The sequence below is a fragment of the Piliocolobus tephrosceles genome, chromosome 21 (genome assembly GCF_002776525.5).
Source record: "Piliocolobus tephrosceles isolate RC106 chromosome 21, ASM277652v3, whole genome shotgun sequence".
NCBI lineage: Eukaryota > Metazoa > Chordata > Mammalia > Primates > Cercopithecidae > Piliocolobus > Piliocolobus tephrosceles.
In genome coordinates this window covers 21,779,588-21,799,330 of record NC_045454.1, presented here as the reverse complement: position 1 = coordinate 21,799,330, position 19,743 = coordinate 21,779,588, and the positions used below count along the sequence as shown (strand labels likewise).

The 19,743-nt window shown below is 52.6% G+C and overlaps 1 protein-coding gene across 1 annotated transcript; it reads left to right on the top strand.

The window, feature by feature from the left end:
* The first annotated feature begins 628 nt into the window (after positions 1-628).
* Positions 629-19,569, top strand: HAUS5 (HAUS augmin like complex subunit 5). Its single transcript, XM_023196918.1, has 20 exons — positions 629-727; positions 8,310-8,594; positions 9,445-9,507; positions 9,583-9,615; positions 9,747-9,771; positions 10,682-10,787; positions 10,867-11,026; positions 12,710-12,779; positions 12,871-12,953; positions 13,411-13,468; positions 13,627-13,751; positions 13,956-14,019; positions 14,123-14,253; positions 14,441-14,603; positions 14,998-15,078; positions 15,179-15,324; positions 15,577-15,688; positions 15,760-15,892; positions 18,231-18,363; positions 18,514-19,569. Exons 2-20 carry the CDS (start codon positions 8,497-8,499, stop codon positions 18,629-18,631), a joined length of 1,902 nt encoding a protein of 633 aa, XP_023052686.1. The 5' UTR covers positions 629-727; positions 8,310-8,496; the 3' UTR covers positions 18,632-19,569.
* Positions 19,570-19,743: the final 174 nt, after the last annotated feature.

The window sequence follows — 19,743 nt, the reverse complement described above, 5'->3', positions numbered from 1 at the left end:
CAAGGTGAGAGAATTGCTTGAGGCCAGGAGTTTGAGACCAGCCTGGGCAACATAGTGAGACCCCATCTCTACAAAAAATTAAAACTGAAAAAATCTAGCTGGGAGAATTGGCTCAAGTCCCAGCTACTAAGGAGGCTGAGGCAGGAGGATCACTTAAACCCAGGAGTTCCAGGATGTGATGAGCCATGATTGGGTCATGGCTCCAGCCTGAGCAACAGAGTGAGATCCTGTCTCCCAAACAAACAAGCAAATAAAAAAGCCCTGGTAGCAATGAGAATGAGACTCGCCCAGACAGGCACCCTGGGTGACCGCTCCTGGGGGTGCAGGTCATCCATTGTCCTTTGGTGGTGTCTCAGTCCAAAGGCAATTGTGACCAAATCACAGGGACAGATCAAGTCTCCTCAAAGCGGAGACTGGTGAAACTTTCCAAATCATGGCGGTAAGGCTTGCCTTGCATGTTACTGAGAACTTCCTCCTCTCTCTTGACTTTGCGGTCTGAGACCCAGTCTTACCTACATGTGTGTTTGGGGCAGGATGGGCAGAGACATAGCAGGAAAGGAAGTCACAGGGGTGTGTCCTACCCCAACCAGGAAGCAGGCAGCAGGGACTGCTGTGGGGCATGCCTGGAGGTTCTTCACCATCTGCTGAGCACCAGCATAACAATGGGACGTTGAGACCGTCAACCTGCACTGTGCTGTTACCACCAACCAGACAACTGGCTTTCGTGGTATTCACCCTGGGTTCTGAGGGCAGAAAGCACCCTAGGTGCTCAGGGCCTTCCTCTGAAGGGGTCACTTTTTCCTTCATTGTCTTGGGTGATGTAATAAGCTCTGCCAGACTGGAGGGAGCGAGACCAGGTGCCCGCAGTGAGCTACTGAGACGCAGGTGACAGGCACAGCAGTTGCATAATCAGGGAGCTTCCTGTGGTCATCTGAACTTTGAGGGAGGTTTTCTGGGGCCGGGTGTTCCTTCCTCATTCCCATTCACCTAATTACCTAATTTACCTCATTCCCATTTACCTAAACTGGCCCATCCTTGGCCAGTAGGTCAGCACCCAGCAGAGGCTTCTCCCCATACACAACACTGTGAGGCTCGGGCACCTGGGCACAGTAACCACAGTGATTCCTGGAAGCCGGTGGGCATGCTATCCTGGGGCCATTTGAACTGGGAAAAGCTGTGTGAGCTCTTGGGGGCCAGCTTGCAGCTTTTTTGACTGGGGCCAGGTTGAAGGTCTTCCTGGGAACTAGAGTCAAGGGTGGCCAGTTACATTAAGCAGATAAAGCCCACCACTTTCTTGAGCTGCTTGACAACTGTACCAAAAAGGCACAAACCCACTAAGGATATTATAAAACATGAATACAGACATTTATTTTATTTTTGGTTTTGTTTTGTTTTCGTTTTGAGACAGGGTCACCCATGCTGGAGTGCAGTGGTGCAATCATAACTCACTGAAGCCTCAACCTCCCAGGCTCAAGTGATCCTCCTGTTTCAACCCCCCACGTAGATGGGACTACAAGCGTGCACCACCACGCCTGGCTATTTTTTTTTTTTTTAATTTTTAATAGAGACAAGGTCTTGCTGTGGTGCCCAGGTTGGTCTCAAATTCCTAGCCTCAAACAATCTCCCAAAGTACTGGGATTACATACAGGCATGAGCTACCACGCCCGGCCATTGCCTTACAATTTTTTACTGACATCAGGTATTGTTAATCTTACAGTGTTGGATGCTGGATTTGTTTTTTTATCTCTATACATATTATTGAATTTTGTTCTGGAATGCAGCTAAATAATAGCTTGATCCTTTTGGGCCTTGCTTTTAAGCATGTTTAGTTAGCATCAGAGAAGCATTTCATCTAGGGCAGGGGCAGGAGTCTCCAAACCCCAAGCCATGAAACAATACCAGTCCATGACCTGTTAGAAACCAGGTTGCACAGCAGGAGGTGAGTGGCGTATGGGCAAGCATCACCATCTGAGCTCCACCTCCTGCCAGTTCACAAGTGGCATTACATTCTCACAGGAGCACGAACCCTATTGTGAACTGCACATAGGAAGGATCTAGATTGCACACTCCTTATGAGAATCTAATGCCTAGGCGGGACATGGTGGCTCACGCCTGTCATCCCAGCACTTTGGGAGGCTGAGATGGGCTGATCACTTAAGGTCAGATGTTCGAGACCAGTCTGGCCAACATGGTGCAACCCTGCCTCTACTAAAAATACAAAAATTAGCTGAGCGTGGTAGCGGGTGCCTGTAATCCCGGCTACTCAGGAGGCTGAGGCTGTAGAATCGCTTGAATCCCGGAGGCAAAGATTGTGGTGAGCTGAGATCATGCCACTGCACTCCAGCCTGGGTGAAAGAGGGAGACTCCACCTCAAAAATACAGGAGACAGAGAGAGAGAGAGAGAGAGAGAGAGAAAATATAATGCCTCACGACCTGAAGTGGAACACTTTCATCCCGAAAGCATCCACTGCTCCCACCCTCTATCCCCCAGACTGTGGAAAAATTGTCTTCCATGAAACCAGTCCCTGGTCCTCAAAAGATTAGGGACCACTGGTCTAGGGCTAACCTTTTGCTGCTGCTGAGGCCAGCTCCTCTACCCAGTGCCCACAGGATTATGAACATCCACTTTCCGTGGCCCTCTGTGGGCTTTGGAGATTGTTCCCTCTAATATTTTCTGATGGCACTTTCTCTACCCTCAGATAATTTCCTCACCCACATCTATTTATGTATTTGTCCGCACTCTAATGATCACTTGAGGGGATCCTCCGCAGATCTTGGAGTTCTCTCCCTGTGCTGTTCCCTCCTCTCCAGTACCTTGCCCGTGAACTCTAGCTGCCTCAGCTTCTCTGGACTCTTAGCTCCATTATCCCAACCTGGGGAGACTGCGGGCTCCATCCAGGTCCCTGCTCCTTGCCCTAGGCCTGGGAACGTTTTCCAGGCAGTAAGCTAGGGCAAGCTAGGGCAATCTTAGGACTCACCTTGTTTTCCTTATCTGAGGGACCGTGGTCTTTTATTGCCTAAGAACCAATGTCTTCAAGTCTATTGTTGCCAACACTTTGTCCCATTTTTAAATTGTTTCAGACTGTTTCATCTGGTCCCTATTCCTCCATTTTTAGAAGCGGAAGTGGCCATTACTTTTTTTTTTTTTTAACCAGTCTTTGTTATCCAATCTTTATTGTTTTCTGGTCTGCAATTATATTCTTGATAATTTAAGAGGTATTTAAATCTTTTGATAAAATGTATCCACTTACCGAAAAAAGAAATAAGAATGAATCAGGTGTGGCTGGGTGCGGTGGCTCACGCCTGTAATCCCAGCACTTTGGGAAGCCGAGGTGGGTGGATCACCTGAGGTCAGGAGTTCAAGACCAGCCTGGCGAACATGGTGAAACCCCCATCTCTACAAAAATACAAAAATTAGCCGGGCATGATGGCGGGTGCCTGTAATCCCAGCTACTCGGGAGGTTGAGGCTGGAGAATCACTTGAACCCAGGAAGCAGAGGTTGCAGTGAGCCAAGATTGTGCCATTGCACTCCAGCCTGAGCAACAGAGCGAGACTCTGTCTCAAAAAAAAAAGAATAAATTAGGTGTAGGAACAACCTAGGTTAAAACGGCGCGGGCATGGTGGCCCACACCTGTAATCCCAGCACTTTGGGAGGCCAAGGCAGGCGGATCACCTAAGGTGAGGAGTTTAAGACCAGCCTGGCCAACACGGCAAAACCCTGTGTCTACTAAAAATACAAAAATTAGCTGGGCACGGTCGTGCATGCCTGTAGTCCCAGGTACTAGAGAGGCTGAGGCAGGAGAATCGCTTGAACCCAGGGGCAGAGGTTGCAGTGAGCCGAGATCGCAGCTCTGCACTCCAGCCTGGGCAACAGAGTGAAACTCCATCTCAAAAAAAAAAAAAGAAAAGAAAAGAAAAGAAAAACCAGATAGGCTAGGCTGGAGTCCTGGCTACAAGGGAGGCTGTGAGATTTCGTAACTGCCATCTTCCTTGAGAGTGTGAGGAAGGTTTTATCTGGGGAGATGATGGCTTCCCAGGCAGACAGAGAGAACTAAGATGCCAGGCACCCAAGACCAACAAGCCCACCATGACCACACTCTTTGTCTGATATGGTTTGGCTGTGTCACCACCTAAATCTCATCTTGAATTGTAACTCCCATAATCCTCACATTTCATGGGAAAGACGCACTGGGAGGCAATTGAATCACGGGGGTGAGTTTTTCCCATGCTGTTCTCGTGATCTCGAATAAGTCTCATGAGATCTGATTTTTATTTTATTATTATCTTTTTTTATTTTTATTTTTACTTTTTTGAGATGGAGTCTCGCTTTGTCGCCCAGGCTGGAGTGCAGTGGCGCGATCTCTACTCACTGCAAGCTCCGCCTCCCGGGTTCACGCCATTCTCCTGCCTCAGCCTCCGAGTAGCTGGGACTACAGGTGTGCACCACCACACCTGGCTAGATTTTTGTATTTTTTAGTAGAGACAGGGTTTCACCGTGTTAGCCAGGATGGTCTCGATCTCCTGACCTTGTAATCCGCCTGCCTCGGCCTCCCAAAGTGCTGGGATTACAGGCGTGAGCTACTGTGCCCGGCGAGATCTGATTTTTATAAAGGGCAGTTCCACTGCACATGCTGTCTTGCCTGCAGCTGTGTAAGATGTACCTATGTTCCACTGTGAGTCCATTAAACCTCGTTTTCTTTATACATTACCCATTCTTGGGTATTTCTTCATAGCAGTGTGAAAATGGACTAATACATTGTCCACCACACATATTTTTTTAAGCCTGTCAAATTTAGCAGTGGGTGTTGTATACCAACTTAGTGGCACTAATATGTTCTGATAACCTACTACCATTGGTTCAAACATATAAATATACAGCCACATCATACATGAAATAGAATGTAGATAGCCAGGCCGGGCATGGTGGCTCACGCCTGTAATCCCAACACTTTGGGAGGCCAAGGCGGGCGGATCACCTGAGGTCAAGAGTTCGAGACCAGCCTGGCCAACATGGTGAAACCCCATCTCTACTAAAAAATACAAAAATTAGCCAGGCATGGTGGCATATGCCTGTCATCCCAGCTACTCAGGAGGCTGAGGCAGAATTGCTTGAACATGGGAGGCAGAGGTTGCAGTGAGCCGAGATTACACCACTGCACTCCAGCCTGGGCAACACAGCGAGGATCTGTCAAAAAAAAAAAAAAAAAAAGAAAAGAAAAGAAAAAGAAAAAATAATAGCTAATAGGTTAAAAACAGTTTCTTAGAAAAACTGATCTTATGTTTCTGCCAAAGCTTACTAACATGCTGGTAATGAACCAAAAAAGTAACAAAAGTATGCCAGTTCACAAAGTGTATGGAAAAGAAGAGCTCATATCCTTTAAAAGTAGAATGCTTACGTAGCTGGTTTACTTTCTTTGTTTTGCTTTGTTTTTTTTTTTTTTTTGTTTTTTTTTTTTTCCTTTTCTTTGAGACTGACTTTCACTCTGTCGCCCAGGCTGGACTGCGGTGGCACGATCTTGGCTCGCTGCAACCTCTGCCTCCCAAGTTCAAGCGATTCTCATGCCTCAGCCTTCCGAGTAGCTGGGATTACAGGTGCCCGCCACCATGCCCAGCTAATTTTTGTATTTTTAGTAGAGACAGGGTTTCACCATGTTAGCCAGGCTGGTCTCCAACTCCTGACTTCAAGTGATCCACCTGCCTCGGCCTCCCAAAGTACTGGGATTACAGGCATGACCCACTGCACCCGGCCTGCTTTGTTTTTTGAGACAAGGTCTTGCTCTGTCACCCAGGCTGGAGTGCAGTGGCATAATCACAGCTCACTACAGTCTCAAACTCCTGCACTCAAGCCATCCTCCTGCCTCAGCCTCCCAAGAAGCTGGGACTACAGGTGGACACCACCATGCCTGGCTAATTTCTTTTTCTTGTGTAAAGATGGGGTCTCGCTATATTGCCCAAGCTGGTCTCAAACTCCTGAGCTCAAACAATCCTCCCACCCGGGTCTCCCAAAATGCTGGAATTATAGGTGTGAGCCACTGTGGCCAGCCCATTATTGTTGTCTTAAGAGTTATTTATGTATTTTAGATACTCCTTTATAAGTGTTTTGCGAATATTTTCTCTTAGTCTGTGACTCGTCTTTTCATTCTTTTTTTTTTTTTTTTTTTTTAGACAGGGTCTTGCTCTGGAGTACAGGCTGGAGTACAGGGGCACAATCCTAGCTCACTGCAGCCTCTGAACTCTTTGGCCCAAGTGGTCTTCCCGCATCAGCCTCAGCCTCCCAAGTAACTGGGACCACCAGCACATGCCACCACACTCACCTAACTTAAAAAAAATTTTTTTTTTAGAGATGGGGCCTATGTTGCCCAGACTAATTTCAAACTCCTACGCTTGAGCAATCCTCCCGCCTTGACCTGCCAAAGTGCTGGGATTACAGGCACAGGCCACTGCACCCGACCTCATTCTCTTAACATGTTTTAAAGGTCTCAAATACATTCAGAATCCCCTGAAAAGCTCATAGACCCATGGCAGATGTGGTGTCTAATTGATTTTCTTAAAAAATAGCAAAAAAAAAACCCTCTACACAGTTAGAAGAATGGGCATATTTGGGGGAAATGGCAGCCGTTAAGAAACCAGACATCCAGGAGTCACAGCTGGCAATCCTTCCTCCAGGAAGCCCACCTGGATTGCATCAGCCCATGGCACTCTCTTCTGCCTCTCAATCCTCGACAGGTATGTGAAGCTGGCTTCAGCTTCTCCTGCACACCTATCTCAGTGGTGATCATTCTCCCCTAGGTCAGAGACCTGAGCCGCCCCTTGGATGTCTCCCTGGCTCCTCACACTCCCGAGACTCCATGCTGTCCTCAGCATCTCTCCCAAAACAGCTCTTCCTCACAGGTCCCTGTTTCAAAGTCCACCCCATCCAATCCCTGGGCCAGAGCCCTGAGCCTCACCCTGAATCCCCTCCCTTCTTCCAGTTCATCAAACTTATGACCCATTTACTCTGCCTCCTCCTCCCTTCCCCACAGCTCTACCCTGGCCCAGCAACTGTCCTCACCTTCCATCCCTCATCCTGCTCCAGCCTCCTCCCTGGGTACCCAGCTCTAGTCTCACCCCACCATCTTTCCCCCACTTGCTGACTCAAAAACTATTTATTTATTTTTGAGACACAGTCTTGCTCTGTCACCCAGGCTGGAATGCAGTGGCGGGACCTTGGCTCACTGCAACCTCTACCTCCTGGGTTCCAGTGATTCTCCTGCCTCAGCCTCCTGAGTAGAGTAGACTACAGGCACAAGCCACCATGCCCAGCTAATTTTTGTATTTTTTGTAGACAGGGTTCCACTATGTTGGGCAGGCTGGTCTCGAACTCCTGACCTCAAATGATTTGTCCACCTCAGACTCTCAAGTGCGGGATTACAGGCGTGAAACACAATGCCCAGCCTAATTCAACAACTATTTCGAAAGCCAGGCTCTGAACTGGACACCAAGGAGAAAGTGATGGCCTAGGCAAGCACACTGAGTGAAAGTTCCGTAAATACTGCCTTTCCTCAGGGCCCGTCTTCCTCTGCTCTGGTCTCATACCCAGGCCTACAGCGCATCCAGCTCTCTGACCTGGCCCAGTGGGCTCTCCAGAACTCCAGCCCTACTGCTTTCTGGGCATCCCACAGACCTCTCACACCTGCTGTGTCCCAAATTGACCTACCCCTGCTGCTTATTTTTACCATCCCTACCTGGTGGTGTGTCTGTCTCCCCACTGAACTGTGAGCTCTGTACAATAGGGACCAGGGCTAGTCGTGGTCACCATGTTGTCCCCAGCATCACCCAGCACAGAGTCAGCTCCCTGAGTTTATGGAATGGTGAGCACGAATGAATGGCAAAATGCATGCCAGGGAAATGTTAGGGTCATACTATCTGCCCCTACCCTCCACTCAGACATGGGACACCTGTTTCTGAAATCAAAGAGCAGCAAGTCCAGGATTTCATTGCCTGGTTCCAGTCCTCCTAGGATGCAAGTCTCATTAAAGGGGGCGGGCACGTTGGCTCACACCTGTAATCCTAACACTTTGGGAGGCTGAGGCGGGAGGATCGCTTGAGCCCAGGAGATCAAGAGCCCAGAAGCTGAGACTAGCCTAGGCAACATAGTGAGATCCCATCTCTATTAAAATAAAAACGTTTAATTAAAAGAAGAAGAAGAAAATAAAGGGAAGTATCAAGGACTGTTTTGCCTCTTTCTGGTTAGCTGGTAGTGAGCGAGAGAACCAGGGAAGGCGGGCGGGGCTGCCGTCTCTCCACGCCCTTTTCATTTCTACTCAAGGAGACCCACCTGGCAAGAGTGAGCGCTGCAAGACCCAAACTTAACCACGCTAAGATTACTACGCAGCGCCGGAGCCCGCTGTCTGCCCGGCGACCGATGACGTCACTGTTGGCGCGTCCGTGACGTCAGAGGCGGGCGCCATACTTGAAGAGGCTGAGGGAGGCGGTGGCGCAGCTGCGGCGCTGTCATGGAGCTAGCGCGGGAAGCCCGGGAACTGAGTTGCTGGGCGGCCGAAGAGATGGGGGTGCCCGTGGCGGCCCGAGCCCGGGAATCGACGCTGCGCAGGTGAGGACCGCTCCTGGAGTGAGGACTCCCCACCCTGGAGACTGAGTCTCCGGGAGTGAGAGCTCCACCCCTCATTGAGGACTCGACCCCCCATTCCCCATGGAAAGTGACCCGAGTTACTGAGGGCTCCCTGCCCTGGGAGGCTTCCCAGAGTGAGGTCCCTGGCACTGGTGAGGATCCTCCACGGGTTAGCGAAGACCCCTCTCCGTATGGAAATAGGATCGCCAGGGTGAGGCTGTCCCCGCAGCACCTCCCCTTCCCACCCTTACCCTAACCAAAAAGGACACTCAGGAGTTAGCCGTGGCCACCCCATCGGGGATTGAATCTGTAGGAGTGATGCCCCACATCTGGCCATGAGATGGCACTTCCTGGCAGTACATCCCCCACCTCCACCTCTGAATGTGACTGGATAACCCTCTCCCAGGAGAAAGGGAGCACTCGCCACTCACCCCCACCCTTACTCCCCACCCCCGCCTTCCCGGGGAATGAGAATACCACCATGCTTAGTGCAAAGAATCAGTCCCTACAAAAAAAAAGTGTTACCAATTAGCCGGGTGTAGTGGTGCCTGCCTGTAGTCCTAGCTATTCTGGAGGCTGAGGTGAGAGGATCGCATGAGCCCAGAAGGTTAAGGCCGCAGGAAGCTATGATCGTACCACTGCACTCCAGCCTGGGCGACAGAGTGAGACTCTGTCTCTAAAAAAAAAAAAAAAGCAAAAAAAAGTTTGGGTTTTCACTCCCCAAGAAATGAGAACTCCCTAATAAAGACTCCCTACCACCATCACCTTGGGAATGAGGATCCCACACCCTGTGTGCTGCCCCCCGGCATACGCTTACACACTGTCCCCACAGGCTGTGTCTGGGCCAGGGGGCTGACATCTGGGCCTACATCTTGCAGCATGTGCATAGTCAGAGGTAAGCTGGGCTAGAGTAGGGGAGGGGGCACAGGTGAGGTCCGTAGTAACTCCTCCTTTTGCCTCTGCACTGTAGGACTGTCAAGAAGATCCGGGGAAACCTACTCTGGTAACTGCTTCTTAAAGCTATCCCTTCCTATCCCCACTCCCATCTAGCCCTGTCCTCACCACAGCATCACACCTGTTGCCCTCCCCACTGGAAGCCCCACTCATCCACTGACTCTGGTCTCATTTTCTTAGGTATGGCCACCAGGACAGTCCACAGGTAAGAAGCATATGCTGCAAGATTCTCTTTCATCCGAAAAATGATTTGTAGATCTCCTGCTCTAAGCCCAACCAGGTGCTGGGTGATGCTGGGGACAGTGGGTCACAAGATAGCCCTGATCCCCATCCTCATAGGGCTTAAAGTCCAGTGGAGATAGCATTAGCTCAGCTGGGAGCAGTGGCTTACACCTGTAATCCCAGCACTTTGGGAGGCTGAAGCGGGCGGATCACCTGAGGTCAGGAGTTCGAGACCAGGCTCTCCAATATGGTGAAGCCCCATCTCTACTAAAAATAAAAAATTAGCCAGGTATGGTGGCACACACCTGTAATCCTAGCTACTTGGGAGGCTGAGGCAGGAGAATTACTTGAATCTGGGAGGCAGAGGTTGCAGTAAGCCGAGATCGCTCCACTGCACTCCAGTCTGGGCAACGCAGTGAGACTCTGTCTCAAAAAAGAAAAAAATATAAAGAGATAGTATTAGCTGGGGACAGAGAGGTGGGACATGGATATGTGGCATCAAAGCTGCTGAGAAGACATGAAGGGACAGGTTTGGGAGAGATGCTGAGGCCAGTGTAGGACCTAGTGGGTGTAAGGGGCTCATATGACACCTAAAGGGAGGCTTCCAGGAGTCCTTGGGACTTCTAGGTGCAGGGCTCCAGGAAGAGATCAGTACTGGGACAAAGATGTGGTTGTCACCAGCACAGACAGGAAACAGGAAACAGGCTGGAAGTGTGGGTAAGACAATCCTAAGAGGAAGGAGGGAGCTAGTACCCTAATGCTTCTGCATCAGACACAGAAACTGCTGAGCAAAAACCCTCTGCCACCAACTGAGGAGCCTGGTACCCCCAAAAGACAGGCCAGGCTGAGCCCCGATCAGACCATGCATCTGACCCTGAATCTGATCCTCCCAGGTCCGTCGGAAGTTAGAGCTGGAAGCTACTGTGACCCGCCTGCGGGCAGAAATCCAGGAGCTCGACCAGAGCCTGGAGCTGATGGAGCGAGACACTGAGGCTCAGGGTGAGCCATGGGGCCAGAAAATGGGCAACAGAATGTGGGGCGGGAAAGGTGCTGATGGCCACCCTCGTTCCTCCTACAGACATAGCCATGGAGCAGGCACTTCAGCACACTCAAGACACCCAGCGTCGAGCTCTCCTCCTCCGGGCCCAAGCTGGGGCCCTGCGAAGACAGCAGCATAGGCTCCGAGATCCCATGCAGCGGCTGCAGAATCAACTGAGGCGCCTGCAGGACATGGAGAGGTGGGCCTCAGGGACCCACCCTCACCAGGCTGGGCGGCCAGACATTCTCTTAGAGACCTCAGGGCTCTGCCCTGATCCCTTCTTGAGTTCCAGAATTCTCACCTCCCACCATTAGGATGGAAGGTCCATGAGGCCAGGAGGTTTTGTCATGTCAGTCACCTATATTTCCAGTGCCTAGAATGATAACGCCTGTATACCTATAACACCAGCTCTGGGGAAACAGCCACAAACAGAGAACAAGTCCTTGCCCTCCTGGAGTTTACACTGTGACACAGAGAAGACAGATAGTAAACTAGGAACCAAACAGACCCTATCATTTCTGGTAGAGATGAGTGCTGTGAAGAAAAGCCTGTAATAGAAGGGAGAGGGAGATGCTGCCCTAGCGAGGGAAGGCCTCTGAGGAGGTAACACTGAACTGGGAGTGGTATTTCTGTGGAGAGGGAATAGCAAGAGCAGAGGCAGCGTGCTCAGCATGCAGGAAGAGCAGCCAGGGGCCAATGTCAGCTCGAGTTTCTCAGGCAAGACTGAGAACCTGAGGAGGTGAGGTTGGAGGAGTGGACAGAGAACTGTGGATGATGTGTTGTGATTTTGCCCTGAGACTGGTTCATGCCCTGGGTTGGCCACTTAAAATTGAGTGACCTTAGGCTGGGTGCGGTGCTCACACCTGTAATCCCAGCACTTTGGGAGGCTGAGGCAGGCGGATCACTTGAGGTCAGGAGTTTGAAAGCAGCCAACAAAAATTAGTCAGGTGTGGTGGTGCATGTAGTCCCAGCTATTCGGGAGACTGAGGCAGGAGAATCACTTGAACCCGGGAAAAGGAGGTTGCAGTGAGCTGAGATCGCACCACTGCAATCCAGCCTGGGCTACAAGAACAAAACTCCGTTTAAAAAAAAAAAAAAATTAGTTGCCCTTGGGCAAGGTATTTAACTTCTGTGTGCCTCAGATTCTAAGATCTGTGGAATGGCAATGACATTAATACCAAGCTTATCGGGTAGGCATGATCGTTAGGTGGAATCAATCATGTGAAGTGCTTAGAAAAGTGCCTGTTAACAATTGTTATTTTTCTGGGTTTTTTTTTTTTTTTTTTTTTTTTTTGAGACAGAGTCTGGTTCTGTTGCCCAGGCTGAAGTGCAGTGGCATGATCACAGCTCACTGCAACCTCTGCCTCCTGGGTTCACACCATTCTCCTGCCTCAGCGTATCCAGTAGCTGGGATTATAGGCACGTGCCACTGTGCTCGACTAATGTTTGTATTTTTAGTAGAGATGGGGTTTCAGCATGTTGCCCAGGCTGGTCTTGAACTCCTGACCTCAAGTGATCCGCCCACCTCGGCCTCCCAAAGCGCTGGGGTACAGGCATGAACCACCACACTGGGCCCATTGTTATTCTGAATGTGCTGGGGAAACATCACATTATTTTGGAGGGATCTGAGCAGGCACATGATCTTGCTCCGGTTTTAACAGGATCATTGACTCCTGGGTGGAGAACAGTCTCATGGGGCAAGAGCAGTGGAGAGGCTAATGCGATATTCCAGCTGGGAGGTGACAGTGGCCTAATCTGGAGACGGCTCCTGGGATCTAGGCTTTGTGATTCCTCTGACTGGCCTTGCTGGCAGTGAGAGGAGATGGGGCATAGACATCTGTTTTCCCAGGGACCCCAGCCCCAACTGCACTTCTCCCTCCAGGAAAGCCAAAGTAGATGTGACCTTTGGATCCCTCACATCGGCAGCTCTGGGCCTGGAGCCTGTGGTCCTGGTAAGAGTCCCCGGTCATGGGAGAAGGGGCAGGGAGCCTGGAGTCAGGCAGACGCCAGGGTCCCCCTCAGGTCCCTTCCTCTTCTCCCTAGCGTGATGTTCGAACAGCCTGCACTCTCCGGGCCCAGTTCCTGCAGAACCTCCTGCTTCCCCAGGCCAAGAGAGGCAGCCTCTTGTGAGTGTCCCTAGCCCCCAGAGACCCTGCAAAGAACCTGGGTTTGAAGAGGGGGGTGTCTCTTATTTATTAATTCCTCAGACACTGAGCTTCTGGGCTACGTTCTATAGAAGGGGACAGATTCATCACAGTGACAGCCAGGTGGTCAGGGCTGTTGGGGGAGTGAGGAGGCCTGAGAGGCTCTGGGCACCCAGAGGCAGTGCCTTTCCCAGCTAAGAAGGCAGGGAGGGGAGCGGTTCTCTGGTGAGGAGGCTCAGCTGGGATGAAGGGTCCAGAGAGTGTCCCAGATGAACAACCCATGTAAAGGCCCCAAGGCCAGCAGGTTGGTATAATTGGGGAACTCAAGTCTAACAGGCATAGGGACGATGACAGCCCCTACCTTATAGGGCGGTGGTGATAACTAGAGGATAATTGACGTGTCTTGTAACATTTTCTGTCCCCTTACCCAACCCCACAGAACCCCTCATGAAGACCACTTTGGCACTTCCTACCAGCAGTGGCTGAGCTCTGCGGAGGTGAGAGGGCAGGGCTCTCAGGAAAGGCACACCCTCCCGCCCCATGATCAAAACTTAGGGTGCCAGGACCTAACTCTTGATGACAGCCCCATTCCCATGGGGTCTCAGCTCACAGCCCTGCCCCGATCCTGCCCTGACTTCACCCTCCACCCCCCTAGATGCTGCTGACAAACCACCCCCCGGGCCACATCCTGGCTGCCTTGGAGCACCTGGCTGCAGAGCGGGAGGCAGAGATTCGGTCCCTGTGCAGTGGGGATGGGCTTGGTGACACAGAGATATCCAGGTGTGGGGCAGGGTATCCCTACAGTTGGGGAAGGCCGCGTGAGTGGGTGAGCTGGGATAGCCTCAGGACCTGGCCCAGCCACCTGCTGACGGGGTGGAACTGAAACCCACTGCCTGGTGGGGTGGCAGGACTGATACTGGCCACCCTCAAGTACCAAGGCAAGGCCACCGCACAGCTCCCTCAGCAGCTCTTTCCCCACCCCAGACCCCAGGCCCCGGACCAGTCAGACTCCAGCCAGACCCTGCCGTCCATGGTTCATCTCATCCAGGTGACCCCAGGGCTCGCCTCCCCACCGCATTCCAAGACTTCCTCAATCCCCTCAGCCATGGATCATACCCTGGGTGTACCCTGACTCTGTACCCCCCTTGCAGGAGGGCTGGCGGACTGTGGGTGTGCTGGTCTCCCAGCGGAGTGCCCTCCTGAAGGAGCGGCAAGTCCTGACCCAGCGCCTCCAGGACCTGATGGAAGAGGTGGAGAGACGCGTCCTGGGATCCAGTGAGAGGTGAGGGGCTCCCCGAGCAGGGGCCTCTAGGCCATCTCGCTTCTGAGTATCTCAGCCCACTGGACTTTTTCAGCCCCTGTGGCTCCCATCCCTGCCTCCTCTCCCTGCGGTTTCTCTCCCTGGTTTATTGTCCCTTGTGTGGCTCAGTCGCCCTCCTCCCCTTTGCTCTCCTCCGCTTGCCCTGCAGGCAGGTGCTGATACTGGGGCTTCGGGGCTGTGGCCTGTGGGCGGAGCTCAAGGCCCTGCGTGCTCAGAGCCGGGAGCTGGAGGATGCAGCCGGGCATCGGCAGCTCCTGCTGAGGGAGCTACAGGCCAAACAGCAGCGGATCCTGCACTGGCGCCAGCTGGTGGTGAGAGGCTGGGCCCGGGAAGAGGTGGCAGGGCCTTGTGGAGGGCCAGAGGGGAGGCTTGAAAACTGGCTAAGAACTGGACCTGATCCCAGTACGGTAGCACATGCCTGTGGTTCCAGCACTTTGGGAGGCAGAGGTGGGAGGATCACCTGAGCCCAGGAGTTCAAGGCTGAAGTGAGGTGTGATCACACCACTGTACTCCAGCCTGGGTGACAGAGCAAGATGCTGTCACTTAAAAAAAAAAAAAAAGAATGCTGTCACTTAAAAAGTAAGAACTGGGCCTCCTAGACAAGAGCCCAGGTGAGACTCCCAGGCAGAAGCAGGACCTAAGTAGAGAGGTGCACTAAGGCTGGGAGCTGGGAGGAGTGAATCTCAGGGTATCCTGGTTCCTCAGGAGGAGACCCAGGAACAGATCCGCCTGCTCATCAAGGGAAACTCAGCCAGCAAGACCCGCCTGTGCCGGAGCCCGGGGGAGGTGAGATGGGCATCGGGCTGAGGTCTGGGTAGGGCTGGATCTGCCAAGATGGGGCTGAGTGGACGTGGGCTGCCCCACCCATCCCTTGCCTTCCCCGCAGGTGGTAGCTCTGGTCCAGCGAAAGGTGGTCCCTACATCTGAGGCAGTGGCACCACAGAGCCAGGAGCTGCTGCGCTGTCTGGAGGAGGAAGTCCGGCATTTGCCTCACATTCTGTTGGGCACGCTGCTGCGGCACAGCCCTGGAGAGTGAGACTGGGGCCGCCCCACCCCTGCCCTGCTTCCCTGCCATGGGTGACTGTTGCTCCCTGAACCTCCTCAAAAAAGATAACCCCAGACCCCCAGTGTTCCCAGGCTGCCAGACCTCACCCTTGGGTCGGCAGCCCTGGTCTTGGCATCCTAGGCCCCAGACCCACCTTGAAGTTCCTGGGCCCCTAGAGCCTCCAGAACTCAAGGCCTCCTCTCAGTCCCCACCCAACCCAGACTTCTCCCCACCCCTAGGTTGAAGCCCCTGCCCACAGTCCTCCCATCCATCCACCAGCTGCACCCCGCATCCCCAAGGGGCTCCAGCTTCATAGCACTGAGCCACAAGCTGGGGCTGCCCCCAGGGAAGGTGAGTGCCTGTCTCCTGTGACTTGTCTCCCCAGCCCTGCCCCAGATGACCATCCTTCCCTCCCCTTCCAGGCCTCGGAGCTGCTCCTGCCCACAGCTGCCTCTCTTCGCCAGGACCTTCTGTTCCTGCAGGACCAGCAGAGCCTCTGGTGCTGGGATCTACTCCACATGAAGAGCAGCCTACCGCCGGGCCCTCCCACCCAGGGTAGGCCTGCCCTGCCGCCCCATCCAGCCTCCCCGCCCATTCCCACTACCAACAGCCTCCACAAGTCCTTACCAGCAATCCCGTTGCTTACACAGTGTCCACTGTGTGCTAAGGGCTTTAAACATTCTCCCTTCTTTCATCTGCACAGCAGTCCCATGAGGTAAGTGCTGCTGTTCTCTCCATTCTACAGAGAAGGGAACTGAGACGCAGAGGTTAGTAGGTTGCCCAAATGGCAAAGCTGGAATTTGAATCCAGGTGGTCTGAAATGGGTCCGTGCTCCCAACCACTGAGCCACACTGCCCGTCGACTTTCCATGTGTTCATTCATCACTGTCACATAGTATACCACAGCAGTTCAAAGCCTGGGAATCCTCTCTGCCCTGTCTCTTCCTAACTATGCGGCCTGCCCGTGCCTTAGCTTCCTCTTCAGTGGAGTAAGCATAAAGCAATACCTTACCGAGGTGCTGGGCAGATTCAGGCAGGGGACCCGCACAGGGCACTGAACACTGCCTGCTATGCAGGAAGCACCCTGCGTCTCCAGTGTGATTAGCATCATTGTCTGTGGACACACGCAGTCTCTTGGAGTCATGACCATGAGGAAAGGGACTTTAAGACCCCCAGTTTACAGATGAGGATACTGAAGGTCAGAGAAGTTCGTTAATTCCTGGATTCACTCACCAAATACTCACTGGGTGTCTGCCAGGTGCCGGCCCAGATGGCTTGATGGGGAGTGAGGAGAAAGGTCCCCACCCCAGGGGTTTCCCCAGGATGGAAGTAAAGAGTAAAGAATGAAAGGATAAATACATGGAAGAGGAGAATTGATGAGAAATGAACTGGCAGTGCCAGCAGCACTGGAGGAAGAGACTGTGTTCAAGCCTCTGAGTTTGGGGCTCCCTGCCCTCCACTTCTCCATGAGGGGAGGGAGCAGTGTGCAGGAGCAATAAGAGCAGCCCCAGACCCTGCACGGCCTCTGCCCACCATGGCCTCTGCCCACCTCAGCCTCTGCCTACCATGCCTTCGGCCCACCGTGCCCTCTGCCCACCTCATGTGTTTTTTTGGTTTTGGTTTTGTTTTTTTGAGACAAGGTCTCATTCTGTCACCCAGGCTGGAGTGCAGTGGTGCCATCCCGGCTTACTGCAGCCTCAACCTCCTGGGCTGAAGCCATCCTCCTGCCTCAGCCTCCCGAGTAGCTGGGACCACAGGCATGCACCACCACTCCTGGCTAATTATATATTTCTTGTAATCATGGGCATCTTGAACTCTACACATCTATCATGGAACTCCTGGTTCTGTCTACTCCAAAGAACAATATTGTTCCTCGTCGTCTTGTTTCCTCCCTTGTTAAATTATCTCACCCTCCTCATCCAAGTGCTGCACCCAGAAACCCAGGAGTCATCCAGAATTTCCCCGTCTCCCTAATCCCCCCACCCCCACCAGCTTCAACCTCTTAGCAAGCCTTAAGGGTCTCATCCCCAGAGTTTGCCCTCTGCCCCACTAGCCTACAGCTCCAGTAATTCCACCTGACAGCAGATGGAGCTGAAGAAAGAGCCAGTGTCGTGATCAAGGTCACAGAGCAGGGATGGGATGGGGTCAGGATTCAGGCCCAGCTTGTCTGATCATGCTGCTCATCCACACTTGCTGAGCTGGGCCTGTTGCCTGTTCTGCGCACATGGAGAGGGAGAAGGCCCAGTCCCAGTCCCAGAGGAAAGCACCATTAGGGTGAAGCTATGGCAGGTGGAGGAGGAAGCCTTGGGGTGAGGAGTGTTGGAAGGGCCTCCAGGAGGAAACATGCTCTCTACTGTGGGCCTTGGGAATCTGCCAGGTTTTGCCACATCATGAAACTCAAATACCTACTGAAGAGCTCGGACTCTGCCTTGGGGGTACTGGAGAACCTTGGAGGGTTCCAGACAGGAGGGAGAGCATCAGATTTAGGCTTCAGGAAGATCACTGTGTATAGTGCAGAGGGTGAGCCAGAGCAGGAGACCAAGGCCTGGAGCAGAGGAGAGGAAGAAACGCTCAGAAGACTGAGCGGACAGGCCATGGAGATTGATGGGCTCTCAGGGGTAGGGAGGAAGGCATCCAGAAGGAGGCCTGGGTGGGGCCGGGGGGATGGTGTGGACTGCCCTTGAGATGAGAACCTGGGAGGAGGGACAGGTCCTCATCTCAAGGGCAGTCCCTCAGAAGGGGACTTCCAGGCTGGGAAGAGGAGATAGACTCATCATTAGTTTGCGGGAAATGCTGAGGTCAAGACTAGGGGACTGGAGACTTGGGGACTCATTGCTGTAAGGTACCAGCGAGCCAGAGGACTCAAAGCTGCCTCCCGGCTTTCTCACCCTCAGAGCTGTTGCAGATCCAGGCATCCCAGGAAAAACAGCAGAAAGAGAACCTGGGGCAGGCTCTGAAGAGGCTGGAGAAGCTGCTGAAACAGGCGCTGGAGCGAATCCCTGAGCTGCAGGGGATTGTGGGGGACTGGTGAGAGGCGAACGTGCTGTGGGTGGGAAACAGAAAAGTCAGGACTCAAGCCGGGGGGGCTGGTGAAAAGGAGCAGGCCATGGTTTTGCGGGGAGGCCAGCGAGGGTCTGGAGGGCCAGGCCTTCCCTTTGATGCCATGCCCTTCCCCAGGTGGGAGCAGCCAGGCCAGGCCGCCCTCTCTGAGGAGCTCTGCCAGGGCCTGTCCCTGCCCCAGTGGCGGCTGCGCTGGGTTCAGGCCCAGGGGGCCCTGCAGAAGCTGTGCAGCTGAAGAGAGTGTTCAAACAGAAGCTGAGAACTTGACACTGTTCACCCCAACACCTCACCTCCCCCAGGACATTTGGAAGAAAGCGGCGCCAGGATTCCTCGGCTGTCGTCCCCACCCGCACCTGCAATCCCCTTACGTGCTGTTCTGCTGCCCCGCTCAGCTCCCTGGCCCCTATCCTTTCATCACTTTCATTCTCAGCAAAAAGTAATTGAGCACCTCCTCTAGGCGCTGGGGAGTCCACACTGAACAAAAGAGCCAGAAGACCCTGTCTTCCAGCAGTTGAGTTCTAGGGCAGGGAGACAGAGTTTACAAGATAAGGAAATGCTGCAGGGTAACTGCTGTGTGGGAAATCCAGCTCAAGGCAACAGCACATGCAAAGGCCCTGAGCCAGGATGTGCTGGAATAAGGGCCATTGAGGGGGACAGTATAGGTTGGGGATAAGGAATGTATTAAAAGATGAGAATGCCTTCTAGTTTGTATAGTTTCTTTTTTTACATGTAAATCAGCCTTTTGGAATTTATCCTAGCACATGGATCCAATTTTGTCTTATTTTACATACATCCTAGTAGCACTTACTGAAATTCCTAGTCAGAGTGGCAGTTGCCTCTGAGGGAAGGTGGGCGGCTGGGATCAACTGAGGAGGAGACACAGAAATGTCCTAGCTGATGGGAATGTGCTGTGTTGAGAGCAGCGGAGGTGATGCAGGTATAGAGATTTGTCAGAGCTCATCTAGCTGTAGTCTTAAGGCCTGTGCATTTCACTGCATAGGTTACTCAATTTATAAAGCAAAGCCTTATGCTTTTGAGATGCCACCTTTTTATGCGCTAAATTTCTATGTTTAATTGGGTTATATCTAGCTTCTCTCCAGAACTGCTTTGTATTTAACCCTCCATGTGCCATTCCCACAGTAGCTTAATAGAAAGGCTTATGACACATTGTCATATCTGTTTTTGTTTTCTTTTGTTTTTGTTTTTGTTTTTGAGACGGAGTCACACTCTCTTGCCCAAGTTGGAGTGCAGTGGCTTGATCTCAGCTCACTGCAACCTCCGCCTCCCAGGTTCAAGCCATTCTCATGCCTCGGCCTCCCCAGTAGCTAGAATTACAGGCACGCACCA

Excerpts from the sequence above, each read along its gene's own strand:
- HAUS5 (XM_023196918.1), top strand. The coding sequence starts at position 8,497 with ATGGAGCTAGCGCGGGAAGCCCGGGAACTGAGTTGCTGGGCGGCCGAA. Across the intron at positions 9,616-9,746 it reads ATCCGGGGAAACCTACTCTG|GTATGGCCACCAGGACAGTC; the intron begins GTAACTGCTTCT and ends TCATTTTCTTAG. Across the intron at positions 12,954-13,410 it reads GCCAAGAGAGGCAGCCTCTT|AACCCCTCATGAAGACCACT; the intron begins GTGAGTGTCCCT and ends CCAACCCCACAG.